Here is an 18,888-nt window from a genome sequence, read left to right on the forward strand (position 1 = left end):
TTATGAAACTCCCATTGTGTGAGATGAAAGTATTTCCTCTGCACACACACACACACACATTCTTCGTTTCTCTCCTTCTGTCGTTTTCATTTAATTTATCTATTTTTTTCTCCATTGACGTCATCGTTCCAGAATTTTCCATGCCGTTCATGCCGTGTGTGTCTGGCATGGGATGGGGCAGCTGAAGCGAGCGCCCCAGGGATCTCCTGTGTGTCCGTGTGTGTGTGTGTGTGTGTGTGTGTTTGCATGTAGTGTCCTGTGCTGCTTGCTCACAGTTAAATGTCACAGTCCTCTAGAAACAGCAGCTGAGAGCACAGGTCTAGTGTTCGAGTGTTGGGCTGCAGTGTGTTCTCTGGGGAGCACGAGTCTGAGATGGTTGTTACTCGCTCAGAGCTGCTCAATACTGCTTCTCTTTTACTAGCCTGGAGTTGTTTACCTCTTTTGTTTTTTTTCCACGTCCTTAAAGAAAACTCTTCTTCTCTCTGTTTCAGCTGCAACACCTCTAAAGGGTTAAAGCTGGACACCACAGGCAAGAGGCTTTATCATTTAGCTCTGCTCAAGATATTCTGCTGTTTCACTGCTTTATTTATGATTGTTTTTATTTGTATACATATTTCCAAAAAAAAAATAAAAAAAAAAATATATATATATATATTTTTTTTTTTTTTTTTTTTTTACAGAGCAGACTCAAAATTTGAGCATTCTGGGAAATTAGGAATCCTTGTAACATGGTTCATTTATTTTATTAAATGTAATTTTTTAGATGTAATATTTGAAAGAAAGTGAAAGTGACAAATGAATTTGTGCTGCATTTAACCCATCCAAGAGCACACACACACAAACACACACACACACACACACTGAACATTTATGTTTTGATATTTCAAAGATTCTGAAATTGTTCCATGTTATGTGTTTATGGTTATAGAGAAGTCATACTGAAAATTAAACAAGTAAATAAATAAATAAATAAATTAGTGTTGGCCAATAATCACATTGTTATGCACAAAATTAATAATGCAATCAAAAGTAGTAAATTGTGCACTTTTTCCATTTTAAAGAGCTGCTGTAGTAAAATAACTTTTTAAAAAACACTACAAATTCTTACAAAATTTGTATTTATTTGTACAAATATGTAATTAAATCATTTACAATATTGAATATTTATATATTGCATATTTATATTTTATAATATGTATTTATAAACATATGTATAGTCAGTATAATACGAATTTCTATAGGTTTGATATGTTGTGTGTACGGAAATGGTTATTTCTTAATGAAAATGTTAATAATTCTTACCGTATTATTCCAGTTTAATTCAGCTTAAATTTATGATTTAGCATCCTGCTGCCTCACTTGAAATTCTGGATTTGTGTCGGCGATTAAAAGCCATTTTCAATTCAATTGTGAATGGCACACAACCCGTCTGTGACAAGTGTTTTCCAGCAGCCTGCTCTGCGGCAATCTCCATTTTAATAAAGCGTCATTATCTTTACTCTGTGAAGGGCGTTCAGAAGCTCCCGAAGTCTTGACATTCTGCTCTGAATAATATCCACTAGGTCAATGGTTGCCATGACAAATTCATTTCAGTGTCAAGTCATTAAAGTGGCCTGGTGCACTCTTCTCTGGGTTAGCATGCTAAGCCTGATTACTGCTAATCACCAGCCCTTAGAATCATCACACAGGTGCAAACGTATAGGGACGAGGGTGTAGGGGAACATCTATTTGAAACAGAAGAGGAGTTTGAGAGAAGAAGAAGAAAAAAACTGTCTGTTGCTAAGACAAGGAAATTCAATGAACTAGTATGCTTTCCCAGACATGTAGGAGGCAGACTGACACTGACATCCACAAGTCACACTGTTTTTAACTGCCACTCTTACGTCTTAATTACACAGCTAAGAATAAGTGTGAGAAATTGGCATTGTGTTTTAATCGGAGAGCGTGCCAGTGCGCTGTCTAGAGACGCTAGCTAGAAACTCAAACATCGTTCAGATCACAGCAGACGTGTCCCTCATCTCTGGAGTAACCAGGATGAGATTAGGAATAGTGCATTAATGTTATCGTCACGGCCAGATGCTGGTTTCCCAAACTCAACACATCAACGATCTTACCCTGCGCGCTGACCCCTGCTCCTGGTGATGTCCAGTGCACCCAAGGCCACCTGCACTGCTCTGTTTCCAGATCCGTGTTTGTTTGCACTGGGCTATTTTTGGAAATTGCATCGTGAACTCTTGTAAAAGGCCTGAGGCTCTTCCAGTTTCATAACATCGTCCATCTCTGCTGTTCTTCTGAGAACTGAGGGTCAGACTCATACAAATCAGATGTTCGTGACCCGCAAGAGCTGTTTGGGCGCATCATATAGGAAGGATATCACATGAGTCTGTTTTCAGAGGGAACGATGTAGATGGGTGACGGAATGATCTTTTTCGGTGAGAGTTTGCAGCTCAGTCTGTACTGCTGGTGTAAAACGTGTCCAGTTACTGGACAGTTAAACACATTTCCGAAGAAGGATGTGGGCAGCAAGACAACAGGTCAACGGTTTAGAAATCCTGCAGTGATTTGTGGGTAGTTGCCTCAAACCCAGACAAAGCATTTCAATGATCATGATGATGTTGTTGTTGTGGGGGCCATATAACCTCCGTGCTACTTTTGGACGTGTTGATTTCTGTTGTGTTATAATTGATTTGGTGAGTGAAACACAATGCAAACGTGTTGCACTGCTGGCAGATAGCAGAATACAGGCAACGTTTAGAGGGTTAGTTAGCTCTGAAGCCTTCTCTATACCCTTCAATATGTCAGCAAAAATAGTTTCTAATGTTCCTATAGTGAGGTTAAAAAGGTCTTTCTAGCATGAATCCTGCCTACTGTACGCTTCATCAGCTTCCATTTCTTTCATAGTTTATACTTCTGTTGTATTGCTGTTGTATGACTCAATTGAGATTGATTTTAAGTGTTGTTTTCTCCCCTTTTAATCTAACATCATCCAACCATGGAGTTCATTTAATTTATTAAACCAAGTTTTCTCTAATTTGTTCCACCAAATTAAAATATTGCTGCTTGTTGTATTTTCAAGTGGGCACAATTGACATGAATATGACTGCGTAGAAAAAAAAAATTTTATCGTGAACCAATTTGTTGTTTTTTAATTATTTTTGCTGGAGAGACTTAATGTAATTGGGTGTGAAAGTTTCCAGGATAATTAAGTTCATTTAAAATGTTTAAGTAGTTTGTTGTACTCTCATTTACTAAACTTAAAAGAAACAGAAATAGATCTAACTTAGCGTAGAGCAGATGAACAATTACAGTAACTTGAAAAACTATTAAAATAATGCAAGTTAAATGCTGGAATGTGCTTTGAAAGTAAAAGCATCATTTTTTTTATCTCATGTTGACTTTAAAAGTGTGGACTCATAGCCTCATAGCAGTCTCAGACTGACGTCTAATCAGAAGCAGATCAGATACAAGGGCCCTAGTCCCTCTATCACTTATCAGAACAGAACTAGAGGAAGCCACAGGCACATTGGGTTCCCTCTTGTTCTGTGAATGTCAGTGCATTTGTAGCGGGGACCTGACACACATCAGAGCTGTTATCAGTCTTCAGATGATCCCCCGAGAAGCCCCTCCGCAGACTTTAGATGGAAAGCTGCTCTGATGCTTCGCAGGTGCTTCCTGTCCACATTTCTCCTTTTTACAGTGCTGCGTTGTAATGTTTTTCTGCACAATTGCATCATGACTGCGACTAGTTGATAGCTGAGCTCATTTTAGTTGGGAGATCCTCTATATAGACACAATCTCCAGTTGACTAGACTATCTCCTCCAGTTTAACTATAACTGCACACCACGGTGACGATACTAGTGTGCCGTCAAGACTGTTTTACATGTGCTCTACTGAATTCCCACCATTGTTGCATATAGCCTGAAAGGAGGGATTTGTGATTTTGAAATCATCCAAAAGAATGTTAAATGCATAAGTGATCAGAGTACTGAAATGATCCCAGTCTTCAATATAAAAACGGCATTCTACCATAATTTGATCTGAAAGAAAAAATAATAATACAAGTAATAATTCTACTGGGGATCAATGAGATTTCTGTCAAAGTTTTGTTAAATTCTCTAATAGTGTCTGTGCCTAAAACATTTGTAAAACTGCACTTTTATAATTTATTCAACACCAGAAGAGCATTAGGAGATGGCAGCTCCTACATTGAGTGTCATGTTACAGCTTTAAAAACTGATTTGGTCTCTTTCTTTCTTTCATTCATTCAGTCAATAGTGTTTGCTCTTTGTAATCTCAGTCTTTTTCCTGGCATCTTTTTCTCATAATTCAATCCAGACATGCGATACCAACTTCACTCATACTGCAACATAAAAATGAATGTAGCCCCCAAAGGAAATGCAATATTGAAATATTTATTTTTCTTTTGCAGTTGGCAAGACCAGGGGCAATTGTGACATTTCAATATTTCAAGAAACATGCATGTGTACAGAAAGAAACTGAACCATTAATATACTTGCTACAATGAGAACAACTAGACTGATCCATCTCCAGTTGATCCCAAATGCATCAGCAAGACTCTTAATGGGCCAACCGTACACACATTTACTCATATCACTCCTGTCTTAGCTGTCTGTGTGGTTTAGAATGGAGTGTTTTTGTCTTTAAGGCTCCCTCATATATATCTGAACTGCTTTTCTTACATCACCCCTCTCGAGCTCTGAGATCTGGTAGTCCTTGACTCTTCTCTCTTCCTACAGTTATATTAAAGCCGAGGTCATGCCTTCACTGTTGTAGGCCCTAAATTCTGGAACAGTTTACCAGTTCATATTAGATGTGCTCCTACTTTAAAAGTCTTTACTCAAAACGCATGATTTTTCCATTACTTCCAAATGTCCCTTGATGTTCCGTCTCTCTCTTCGATTTTTGATGGCAATTCTGGTTTTATTTCTTATATTTTGTGATATCTTTTAAATTTTGATATAATTAGATTTTAGCAATTTATTTTTATTAGATAGATAGATAGATAGATAGATAGATAGATAGATAGATAGATAGATAGATAGATAGATAGATAGATAGATAGATAGATTGACGATCCTGACCCATTGGACTCCTCTTTATGGATTACATAATGAAAGTTTTTTTTTATTTTCAGTTTGTTTTATTTCATTAAGCAGTAATGTAAAGCTTAGATATACTGTATTTATCATGTCTGTGAGGCATGTGTTCACTGAGCTTCGGTTCATTTCAGTGCAGCGCTCCTGTTCTCAACCGTAACGGCAGAAAATGCATCATTTTTGTTTTCTTTATTTTATAAAAGCACAACGTTTTGTTGATATTGTGAGTGAACACACATAAAAGTACAGCCTTTAGAGTTCTGAATGATGTATTACTCTTACCTTTATGAGCAAAAATTATACCATATTTGAAGTTGTTTCCACTGAAAAAAAGCAAGAGAAAGACAACGGAAATTTACTGAAAGCAATGGAATGGAGATCTATTGCCAAAACCTATAGAAAGATCAATAACTGATTGATCAATAACTTTCCCATTACAGAGACTCCATCCTTCAGTTTGGAAGCCTAGACACTGAATTATTTTGTGAAAGTATCTGAAGTATTAATGCGAGTGCATCGCTATATATTTCCTCCAGAAATCAGTCTAAAATGTTGATTTGCTGCTCAATAAGCATTTCATTACCAATGTTGAAAACAGGTGTGATGCCAAATATTTAAATATGTATTTATTTATTTAAATCATGAAGCACTACTATTCCAAGTTTGGGGTAAGAAAACAAAAACAAACTACAAATTGTTCAAAAATGACACAAGTAAAGAACTTTATTTATTTTGTGATCAACTTTTTATTCAGCTTTAACACAAGATTTACACTTTTATATGCTATATGCCAGGTAGTGTGTGTGTGTGTGTGTGTGTGTGTGTGTGTGTGTGTGTGTGTGTGTGTGTGTGTGTGTGTGTGTGTGTGTTTGAGTTCATAAAACAAGCCTTGAAACAAAAATAATAAATACAATGACATTAGTGAGATTCAGATTATGTGCTAACCCTGAGGGAAAACAGGCGGTTTCAAAAAAGGTTAAGACATTTATAATGTTACAAAATAATAAATGCTGTTCTTCTGAACTTTCTATTCATCTGTGAATCCTGAAAAATAAAACGTATCACAGTTTCCACAAAACTGCACAACACTGATAATAATCAGAAATGTTTCTTGAGCAGCAAATCAGGGTTTACATGGAGGGAGATCTCATCTAAGTCAATCCAGTTGAATTGGAGCCAAGTAACAGGTTAATGGTCTGGATGAAGTCACACTGAATGAATGGAAGTGTGTTTGTGTGTCTGTCACTGTGTGATCATGTAAATACTGTAAGCTATTAACACAAGCGCCAAGAAGACGCCACTTTATGCTTTGTGCAGCGTGAATCAGACCTACAGTAGGTATTGTGATCGTTCCAAACATAGCAGAGAGATCTTTATTGCCAAGCACAGAGAGTCTAAGAAATACATCAAAGTCTAATCTAAAAAACAACCAGCTCCCTCTAGCAGTTCAGAAAACAGATGATGATTGGAAGAAGGGAGACAGAGAGGATGAGGAGGAGAAAGAGAGATGTAATTGCAGTCGCACACACCCAGAGCCTTTACTGAAATAGCCTTGCAATTTTCAAGACAAGTAATGCAGTGGTCTAAGCGTTTCCTCAAGCCCTCTTTTTTAATCTCGAGACATTTCCGCTCATGTTGAGTTTTAGATTTGGCTTTTTGATGGTCATAGACTTAAAGTCCACTAAAACGTTCTCTGTATTTATTTCCTGACCTTCGTCAGCTGCATTGATGATGATCACTAATTGTTCAAAATAAATGTCAGCTGATGTAGAACTGTTTAACATAACGCAGCATGAAGAATATCTGATTTAATAAAGTCAGTGATTTTACTGATCCAGCACCCACCTCTCTCATATTCAGAAATTGATGTTTTCTGTTGATTAAAAACATACATTAATTAATTTGCTCAAGTATTTTCAATGTTTTGCATTCATCCATGTTTGTTGTCTATAAGGTCAAGTTCTTTTAATATCTACTCAAGTGAAGGAAATGTGTTCATGTGTGATTCCTGAAGCATCGGCCCCTGATGTGATTTTAGACATATAGAAATATAAAAGCAGTTATAAACACTTTATGTTTTAAAAACCGAGAAAAATAGTAAGACTAAATAGTTTGCAACATTTCATAAAAATAAAATAAATAATACTATTTTCACAATAATTATCATTTGAAGCAGTTTTACCTTGGATAGGATATACATATATATAAATTAAATTAAATTAAATTATTTTTATTTATTTAATATATATATATATATATATATATATATATATATATATATATATATATATATATATATATATATATATATATATATATATATATATATATAGTTGCTAAACTCATAATTATTGATTTTCAAATGGCATTTAGAAAGTTGAATGAAACAAATGGCAAATTGGTAATTATGAACTTAATTATTAGTAATCATTAATTTAATTATTTTAATACATGTAATTAATTTATTATATATTTATGTTAGCAAAATTATATTAAATATATAGTTGATATTGTATATTTGCCATTGTTACAGTTTCAATTTGCTTCCTAAAAATAAGTATCTTCGTGCCTGTTCTAGACCAAAATTAAATTAAATTAAATTATAAATAATGACCCAGATGATGTTTTTAAGTCCAGAGGATGTCATGCACACATTGGATCTGGACAAGGCTTGATGGCTTCCTATCTTCCTATCTTGTCTCCTATTACAGTATATGAGTGCTTGTTTGCAGCTTTAAATGTTGTGCAGAGTGTTCTAATAAAGATCAGATCCCGTGGCGCTGGGACTGCAGTGTTCTCTGTATGGAGAGAAGAGCTGTGTTTCCGCTGTGAGAGAGAAGTGATGTTCAGCCCAGCGCTTCAGGACTTTATATGAAACTTAATGGCTGTCAGAGCGAAGCCTTTCAACAGACAGAGCCGATAGGAGCAATTAGTGGCAGATAACGGCTCGCCCGCCCACACCTTAAGTAGTGCACTAAAATATTGATTTAATTCCCATCCTATACATTCCCCTTAACCATTGTCTGTCACTCTAAAAATACCTCTGCTCGTGGCAGGCTGTCCAGTGCTGAAGAGGGGGAGAGAGCGAGGCTCTTTAGGACTGAGGTTTACAGTAGAGAGAGAGAGAGAGAGAGGAGAGTGTTTCTGTGAGGAGGACTGGGAGACGCTGGAAGACACGTTTAGAGACGTGAGTGGAGTAATAAGGATCTAGAGGTGGTCAGGGAGAGACCAGTCCTTCACAATGCCTTATTCATTATTAATGTGGACTGAAACCAATCAGAGATTCACCCTGAGAGCAGCGTTTGCACTGGAAACAGACACAGTAGAGTTTCTTATTGACACACGGATCAAACCAGATATGAGAAGAAACCCAAGACCAGGACTCTGAACCGGTTCAAGGAACAGAACCAGAAACACAGAAATCTGTGGTGTTTATAATGTTTGTTAACATTTAGCTTTACCAGCATTTCAGCACATCGTTTCTGAATATAGCCTAACAATAACATGTGACGTAACTATGCAGCAAAGATTTTTAAATATCTTATAAAATACTTGAAAGTCTTTAAAGTGTTGACAGTTTTTTCTTTTGTTTAGTAGCATCTAATTTGGCCAATTTTCTGGCCTCAGTCTGCATTATTTATTAGCACATATAATTCTAAATGTTCAATTATTACAATAATGATGTAATTGTAATAAAGTTTCATAAAGATTTTTATACATGTTAGATAACATGCATTCATTTTGTCTCGTCCAGTAATGTTGTACGCTAACCAGATGCTAAATGATCACGTCAAACCCTGACATTTTCCACAGAAAGTTGTCCAGGTCACAAAATGTACCTCTGTCTCGTAAGTGAAAATGGAATCGCACCAAAAGGTTCAGAAAATGAACTAGAAGCCATTGGCTTTATTGTTCCTGCATTATTAATGGCTCTTCAGACAGGAGCCCAGAGGTGGGACAGAAAGAGTGGAGGAGCGATAGAGAGAGATCAATGAGCGCTAATGAACACGCCTGCTCTTCACGGGTCGCCCTCCTCACAGACGCAATTACACGGGCGGCCTGAGGGGGCAATTACCAGCCATACATTACCCACAGTGTCCGTCTTCTTGAGCAGGTCACCATAGCTTTGCTTTAGTGTCATATACACAATCATTTCTGTGTGTGTTTATAGAGCACCTCAACAAAAATACAGATAATGCAACATCACATTATTTAACAGGATTGAAAAACTGATCAGTTATGAAACAAATTCAGTTTCAGATGTAAAGTTGCTCTGCAGAAGACAATAGATCATCTCATCTGGTGTCAGTGCTTTAAATCAGTATTACTGAATATCAATTGCCCATTGCCATTACCATAATATATATATATATATATATATATATATATATATATATATATACTTTTACATCTTGGTAGTCGTTATGCTACCTTTAAATGTATGTTATTTAAATAAAAACATATAATTGCTTTACAGTAATGAGAATTTTATGAAAATCACAGATGCATTTTTGTAGTGATGATTTTAGGGGGATAATATGCTTACTTAAATTATATATAAATAACAATTCAAAAAAAATATATATATCAACCTATTAAAATTGCATTAAAATATTTCTGCTATATAGCTGTTGATAAAAGAGTGAATGCATGCTAAAGCAAGGTCAACCAATGAATGAGGCCGGATTTGCACCAAAAAGCTTGTTGTTTTACTGATTAAACCTGATCTGTAGTGTAGTGTAGGGCTGGGGCATGTTGTCACAAACAGCTGTGTTATTGCCAGTACCAGCACTGAGTAGATTGAAAAAAATGAACTCACTTTGACAGTATAACGTCATAATGTAAATGAAAGTAATTTTACATCATGGTAGTGTTTGCTGTGCTTCCTTTAATGCATGCTATTTAAATAAAAAAATACCATTGCTGTACAGTAAGGAGAATTTAATGAGAATCACCATTAAGAATACTGGAGATTATGGAAATCATTAACAGTAGATGGATGCATTACTGTGATGACGATTTTAGGAGAAAATGTGCCGAAATGTCATGTTAAATGATTTAAAAAAGGCAAAAAATATTAAAAGAAAAAAATATGCACAATCTGATGAGTGAGTTTGTGCTGAAGTGCGATTGGATGGTGAGCTGGTGGGCTTGTTTTTCCCGTCAAATGGTCAACAGCTTTGAGCCTCAGGCCATCTCTGTCAGCAACACTAAATATCTCACACACACTGTCCCTACAGAGTCTCTTTCTGTTATAGCATCACTCACACACACACACACACACACACACATCTCCCGTCAGGTCCAATGGGAGCTCCGTCTACAGCTTGTCTGTTAAACTATCGCTTCGTTCACACGAACGCACACTTTCACTCTTCCCATCCGTCCCGGCTGGAAAGCGTCTTGAATGTTTTAGTTGTTTTCTTCTCTAATTCATTTGCTGGGGTGTAAATCATTTAGCTGTGCCAAATATACCAGTGTTTACTCATGTATTCAGTTTATTAAAAGTTAAAGTCAGAGCTGGTACAAATAGGGCGGTGAGTCTCAACTGAACGTGTCGTGATTCAGATTCCTTCAAAAGTGCATTTTGACTGATTTGAGACAGCTGACTCTTTGTGCACTATTTTCATTTGAGTCCTTCATTGCAGAAATCTATATGGAAGCTTATATGTAACTTTATCTCACATGTATAATATAGTTTATATCTCACTTTGTTTTTCTCTAAATTATAATTGCGAGGTGATAACTCACAGTTGCATGTTTAGAACTCACAATTGCAATGTATTAACTTAAAACAATTGTAAAATAAAAAGTTGCAATTGCCTTTTTCATTCTGTGGCAGAAACAAAACAACTCAGAATTCATAGAATAACTTGCAATTTAAACTCACAATTCTGAAAAAAAGGAGATAATTTTAAGATATAAATTTAGAATTTGACTGTATGCATGTTTCATATGCATCACATAATCTGTTTTACATTTGAATTGGTTTATTTGAAAGTAGACATTTGGCTCTCAAGAGATATATTTTTCATGTCTCTAAGGTAAAGATATGCACGGTGTTTCATGCTCAAGTTCATAGAGACCGAAACGGCAGAAACAGCATCCTGTTTCCGTTCATTATTTTACAAAAGCACAACGTTTTGTTGTAATTGTGAGAGCACACAAATAAACGTAGAGTCTTTACAGATTTGAAAGATGTATTACTCTGTATGAGCAAAGATGACAGAATATTTTAGACATTTACGTTTATCAGACACTTTTATCCAAAGCGACTTTTAGGGTTATACATTTCTTCAAAAAGAATTTCACCAGTACGTGTGTTCACTGGGAATTGAACCCATGACCTTAAACTGCTAACGCAATGCTCTCCCACTGAGCCACAGTAACGTTAGATTGAGTGGCCATGTAAAGTTGCTGCTACTAACATATTTCAGATGAATTTGAGGTCGATGAATGATAGTCGAGCGTTCGGTTGTCCTGCCCGAAGTGTTCCCACATAGACCAGCCCTTAACGATCTGTCGATCACAGACTGCGTGACTTTGCCTGTCCAATTGTTTTCTTTTTATCTTTGAATAATACAATTTTGGTCGACCAAGCCTCTTCTGGTCACCTGTTCTGGAGCAAAAAAGCTCTCTTTTAAAGTGGAGTGAAGATAAGGAACACTTTGGAAGTTTTAATCTGAAGTAAATCGTATTTCGATTCATTCCAGAGCCTCAGTTTTGGGATGCACACAGACAAACAGCACGCGCTGACCTTTAAGCGTCCTGAGAGACGGCAGTCAGCTGAATCAGACACAGCTCAGCACTAATACGCAGCTTTGTCGCGTGAAACTCGTGCGTCTGCAGATCATCTGCATGCTCAGGTCGAGTGAGGAACGGTTTCCTCATCCTCCTCCGTTCTCGTCTGAATCAGCTGCCTCTGGGCCTTCACCAGAGGAGACTCTTCAAACAAGGCTTTGTACTGAAGTCGTGAATCAAGATTAATGCACTTCCAGTGCACAACTCCCTTGAAGGGAGAGAGAGCCAGTATAATTAACACCACGGGGCCTGGAGAGAGAGTCGGGAGGGAAATCACTCAAAATCACAGAAAACAGAGGGAATGAAGATGACACGGCTGATACTTTTCATTCCTCCGCTCGTGTGATGTGCTGTTTTGATCGTACAGTCAAATGTGAGTTGTTGTTTACAGAGCTTGTTTTCTTCTTTTGTCATTAAAGCTGAGAACTATGTTTATTATATCTGTTTAAAAGTGCTGTCATCATTTACTCTACTAAATATGATCTCAAAAAACTGCACTGACAGCTGCAAAATATAGTTTTTATTTACAATTTTAAAGCAGATTTTATATTTTCAAGTGCAAGTTCTAATTTTACTAATCACTAATACTAATTTACTTCTTAATACTATTTACTTGAACTAATTTTACTAATTTATACTTTAAATTTTACTTTTATTACAGTTAATTTTTATGTTTTACTAGATTAAGAAATGATAACACTGGAATAAACACGTAAAGCTTCATTATTTCTCAATGAAATTACCATAAAAGTGGTCCAAAAAAAATAAAATAAATAAAGTTGCCAAAATTTAAGTTATATTCTTTAGAAATTGGATACATATAGAAGATATGGCTTATAGATCACTTTTATGATTTTTGTTATGGTACTTTTGAATGAGTGAAAGATCCTGTTATTTTAGTATTGATTTATTAGCAAAAAGTGGTCAAAAAAAGTCAAAAGAACAAAATTGAAGTCATTATTCTTCAACATTTTGGATATGATAGAAGTTTTCTGCGGTAACGCTTGTACACAAAGCAGCACTGCGCTCACAAACGCAGCTTTATCAGGCATTACACACATGATCCAATCGGACCAATCACAGCAGATCAGCTTCACGCTAAGGAGGGATTTGGAAGAAAGAATTGTTGAGCAAATCATTTGGGAGTTGTTGAGCAAGTAAAGTAAGAATAAATGCATATTGATAATCAAAGTGTTTTTTTGACCTTGCATGTGTCATTCTATTGTTAGGGCACTCCCAAAACCAAGATATGAACCTTTCATTATCCATAATGGGGCACTTTAAACCACTGCATGAGTGATTTCATCTTTTAGCCACCGTTCATAATCACAATAACTCCACATATGTGGATGTTCCTTCCTGAATAGATTTGCTGTTTCATATTCCAGTCCCTCACTATGAAATGCTTGGTGATGAAAATCACTGGTTGTACAGTGTTGAATTCGACTTTCAGACTGAAATGCATAACACGTTTTCCCCTGATCTCAATCTGGTGTTGCTGCTCTGGAGGAAATGCGTGTTGTAAAGTGATGCTTCAGCAGGTTAATTGTGCAAAACCGTTTACAAACCCTCAAAATATGAAACGCTCTTATTGTCATCACAGCTATCATTTACACTGGAACAGCGGGAACGTGTTCACTATACTGTAAATATATAAATAAGTAGGTGTAGCAGGGACTGGAATGAAATATGGCATTCCTATTTCAATGCAAATGAAGGAGAGAATGAATGCAGTGCGAGCGTCTCACCAGTGTTTCTGAGCTCAACACGCTCCTATGGATGAAGGAAATTAGTGTCCGGGCCACAAATGAAACTGTCAGCATGAATCCAGAACCGAACTTATCGCTGCCTTTACATTGCGTGCAGATGTTTAATTCAGATTTCACTTCTTTAATGCAGAAATGAACCAGTGTGAAGGTCCACCATCTCCTCAGAGCTGCATATGCCTTCTGATCAGTGCTTTTCATTATTTATGACCCTGCAGCACAGAAGAAGACATCAGTGTCACAGACGTATATTGTTAGAAATAGAAAACAATACATTGAATGGGTCACAATTATACATTTTTCTTTTATGTTAAAAATCATTAGGATATTAAGTAAAGATCATGTTCCATGGAGATATTAAGTAAATTTCTTACCGTAAATATATCAAAAATTAATTTTTGATTAGTGATATGCATTGCTAAGAACTTAATTTGAACAACTTTACAGATGATTTTCTCAATATTTAGATTTTTTTGCTCCCTAAGATTCCAGATTTTAAAATAGTTTTATCTCAAACAAATATTGTCCTCCGAACAAACCAGACATCAATGGAAAGTCTCACATTTGTCTTTTTGTCTCCCAACACTAAATCGAGTCGTTTCTGATTAGATGTTTGTGATCTGTCTGCTTCATCTGTGAGTGGAGATGTTGTGTTGATTTGTGTGTTTGCGTGTCATGTCAAGTCAAGTCAAGTCTGTTTTATTGTCAATTCTTCCACATGTACAGTACATACATACAGATAATCGAAATTGTGTTACTCTCAGACCCTTGGTGCATACAGACAAACATTAACATTAAAGACTAAAAAATCTAGATCAAATATAAAATGTAGATACAAATATACAATAAGGGAATGTAAAAAAAGACAAATAATAAAATTATATAAAAATAAAGTTAAATAAAGCAGCGCAAGGCACATGGCAGATAAAGTGCAGATCTGTGAAGTGAACAACAGTGCAGATAAAAGATTTTTAGTGCAAAAAAAGGTTATTTAGTCTGAATAAAGTGACAAAGGGCTCAAGAGCAGTTATTTTATTTAACTGACTGATGAGGTAGTGGAATGACGTCAGTTCCGTGCTGAATGAGGTAGTGAGCAGACCAATGCTGCACAAGTGACTGGTGCATGCCATCATATAAATAGTGTGTGGGGGGGCAGTGATGGAAGGACCTGGGGATGTGGGATCTGGGGGGGGGGGAGGGGGGGTCATAGTTCAGTGCCTGGGGCAGAAGAGAGGGGGGAGGGGGCAAGTTCGAGAGCGAGTTCAGCTTCCTGACAGCCTGGTGGATGAAGCTGTCCTTCAGTCTGCTGGTCCTGGCCTGGAGACTCCGCAGTCTCCTCCCTGATGGCAGCAGACTGAAGAAGCTGTGTGATGGGTGGGTGGGATCACCTGCGATGCAGAGGGCTTTGCGGGTGAGACCGGTTCCATAAATGTGCTGGAGGAAGGGGAGAGAGACACCAATGATCTTCTCAGCTGCTCTCACTATGCGTTGCAGAGTCTTTCGGCAGGACGCGTTGCAGGCGCCGTACCACACAGTGATGCAGCTCGTCAGGACACTCTTAATGGTGTGTCTGTAGAAGGCGTACATGATGGGGGGCGGGGCTCTGGCTCACGCTGCTGTGATTTCTTGGCCAGCGCTGCTGTGTTTTCAGTCCAGGAGAGGTCCTCTGTGATGTGCACACCCAGGAACTTGGTGCTGCTCACTCTCTCCACAGTCACACCGCTGATGGTCAGAGGAACGTGCTCAGTCTTACAGTTTATTCCTTCACTAATTCTCTTTGTCAGACTTGTGAATTTGCAGAAGAATTTTTGTCTGAAGCTCATTCTGTGATTTCATGCAGTTTTATTGAAATTTGTGTTTCACCGGTAATTTTTGTTTTGTTTTTGTTTATACTGTACATTTCTTGTCACTTCAGCACAGAAGCTGTAGGGGTTGGGTAACACTTTTTTTTCAACTATTCATTTTCTCCTGTTCAGATTTTTTATTTTATTTTGTAGCATAGTAAGATTTTTCTAGAAAAAAGTCGATTCCGTTTTTGTTTATTTTTATTTTTGGCTCAAACCTGAAGCCCATTCGCTTCTCATTTGTGTGCTGATTATTGCCATTGAACTTGACTAGTAAAAAAGAAAAATAAAGAGAGAACACAAGCAATGCGGTGTAAAGACATTTGTTATTCTCAGACCCTAGAGCTGGGATGTAACACGGTATTTATCTGTATTCAACATCCAACTCTATACAGCAGTTTTTAAGCACAACATTATATTGAATAAATGCATTTAGTACACACTTGCATCCAAAATGACTTGCATTGCATTGAAGGTATCCAGTCCATGCATTCTCTGGGATCTGAATCATGCATTCTCTGGGAGGGGGATGCATGGACTCATGACCTGCCAATGATAGCGGCTTGACCCACTGTTTGAGATACACAACTGCCTAGAAGCAGCTCTACATCTCTGTAGATCCGTGTATTTGTGCTCTCGACATCACAAATGTGTAAAGCTGTCATAATGATTGCTTTGGAACAGTAATATTTCAGTATCACTGATGTACTATTCTAGGTTATATTTATATATATATATATATATATAGTATGAAAGAGATTTTCTGTGTGTGTATTCATCATAATTGTAAGCATCACACACTGCTTTTGCTCATTCTGTGTGTAAAATCGTTCTTCTGTTTGTGTTTCTCCACAGCTCCATGGCTGATTAACTCTAATTATGTATCTAAATGAACCATCTCGCTTCTGTAGCCAGCAATATTGGTTTTCCTGAAATCTTCAAGTCGCAGAGCCTCGTGTGTGACATAATGAAGTTCTGTCCAAGTTAATTCTCCGTCAGGTTTAATGGTGCATTTGGAGCCGTTAGCAGCAGGGAAACGCTCCGCGGGGAATCAAGTGCAGCTCAGTGCATTAAAAGTTTGGACTCACCTGCTGTAATGGTTTAGTGGCTGCTGATAGGAAGAGATGGGAACATCGGTGCCTAATGAAAGCCATCTAAAAGCATATAGTCTTGGGCTATCTTAAACCTTGTCTGTGAAGCAGTGGCTTTAAGTTCTACAGAAGTGTGTGCATGCAGCTGATTCTGCTCTTCTAAAGGGTGTGTGTGTGTGTGTGTGTGTGTGTTTCAGGTCGAGGCTGCACCATCAGGGATTGACATCCGTCTGATCCAGCATCATCTCACAAGGGATTCACTCTCACGTGTTTCACGCACAGATAATACAACTTTTGCCGTATCACTTCATTGATTAGAGCTCCTCTGTCTCATTTCCCGCTCATTCCTGAACACCATCAGGAGCGATACACTCATCCAGTCCTTGCATGTTAAAGGGAAATCATCTTGAGGAGCATTGGGTCTGACACCAGGGCCGCGTCAGGACAGATGCTCGGACCGAGTGGAAAGTGAGTAGTTTTAGAAAGCAGCGGCGAAGCGTCAGCTTTTCCCACCCGCTCCGTCCCGGCCTAATTAATGCCTGCCCTGAACAAGGCTTTTTTGTAGCTGTCAGCGTCTGCCGGCTCCACAGAAATCCAATAACTTCAGCGAGCAGTTTCTGTGGAGCACCAGTGAAGCTCCAGCAAACTCCAAACTCCGCTGCATTCTGAAATAAGTTGTCAGGTACTTTGAAATATTGCATATATTGGAATTCGAAATGTGTCAAAATAATCGGAGGCCTTACTGCAAACACATTGTGCCTGTCTTTTATTACATATAGAAATTAAAATGGTTTTCACTCCTAGAGGTGTCCATGACTGCTTGTGTTTCACTCGCTGCATGTATGGTTCTTAGATTAAATACAAGTCATTTTGAAGTTTTTAAAGTCTCTTCTGCTCACCAAAGGCTGCATTTATTTATCAAAATACCATAAAAATGTGAAATATTTTTTCAATTTAAAACATATCTTTTCTTTGTGAATCTGTGTTAAAGTGTAATTTATTTCTGTGATGCTCCGCTGTATTTCCAGCATCATTCCTCCAGTCTTCAGTGTCACGTGATCTTCAGAAATCATGAAAATATGATGATTTACTGCTCAAGAAACATTTCTGATTATTATCAATGTTGAACACAGTCGTGCTGCACAATACTTTTGTAGAAACTGTGATACATTTTATTTTTCAGGATTCACAGATGAATAGAAAGTTTAAAAGAGCAGCATTTATTTGAAACAGAAATCTTTTGTAACATTAGAAATGTGTTTTCTGTCACTTTTGATCAATTGAATGCATCATTGATGAAAGTATTCATTAATGAAATGATAATAATAATACTTTGTTACCCCATATATACACATCCAGACAGAAGTGTCTCAGACCTGGTTTTACTCATGAATTGAGAAACCCCATCAGCAGGGTGAGAGCTCAGCTCTCTGTTAGATGATAGATTCAGAAGACTTCCATGCTTCTTCGGTGATTTCTTTCCCTCCCAGCCGGAGAAAGGTTAGAAAGAGAAGTGCTCTCCAGTAGTTCTGCTTATAATGTCTGTGGGTCAAGGGGAAAATAAAGCCTAAAGTCCTTATCAGTATCACAGTTATAAATGTAAACCAGCTGGAAACTCAGTCTGGTCATGAATTTCAGAGTCACCTGAACTGATCTGCTCAACTTGAAGACAACGTGTTTATGTTTATTTCGAGAAGCTAAAGTCCAGAGATGCTTCAGACTTTTATTTCCATGTGCATTTTGAAGAATCCCTTTGGAGACAAAGAAGACCTGATGTCAAAGAGCAAGGCCTTTCTCATTTTGAAAGCGGTCCCATGTTTGAGGGCAGCAATTTTAAGAATAAGAGATTATTAATTTCAGCCTATGATAAGATTTAAATTAGCTTTGGTGTTTTTTTTTTTTTTTTTTACTAAATATTATTATATGATTATTTTATTTGTACAGTTGTGAGTCTGTCAAAAAAAAAAAAAAAAATATATATATATATATATGTTGTGTGTGTGTGTGTGTGTGTGTATATCTCATTATAAATTTTATTTTTTATATAATAATAATAGTAAATAATAATAATTTAACATTGTTCATCTTATTGTTTATTTCTATGTCATTTTAATTGTTACTATTTTTGTCATAATAGTAATAATGCAATTAAATACTTTGTAAAATATTTAATATTTTACATAATAATAATAACAACAACAACAACAACAACAACAACAATAATAATAATAATAATAATAATAATAATGCAATAAAAATATAAATAAA

The 18,888-nt window shown here is 36.9% G+C and overlaps 1 protein-coding gene across 3 annotated transcripts in view; it reads left to right on the plus strand.

Moving 5' to 3' along the window:
• LOC113118746 (CD276 antigen-like) overlaps positions 1–17,507 on the plus strand; it is a 66,904-nt gene extending 49,397 nt beyond the window's left edge. For 2 of the 3 annotated variants that reach the window (XM_026288164.1, XM_026288163.1), the window contains one exon: positions 16,818–17,507. In XM_026288164.1, the coding sequence (XP_026143949.1) occupies positions 16,818–16,843 (26 nt within the window). In that variant the 3' untranslated portion in view covers positions 16,844–17,507. Of the gene's footprint in view, positions 1–491; positions 530–16,817 lie in introns of all 3 variants that reach the window. The other variant, XR_003294365.1, reaches the window with a different exon arrangement.
• The last annotated feature ends 1,381 nt before the right edge of the window (positions 17,508–18,888 follow it).

The sequence above is a fragment of the Carassius auratus genome, chromosome 18 (assembly GCF_003368295.1).
Source record: "Carassius auratus strain Wakin chromosome 18, ASM336829v1, whole genome shotgun sequence".
NCBI lineage: Eukaryota > Metazoa > Chordata > Actinopteri > Cypriniformes > Cyprinidae > Carassius > Carassius auratus.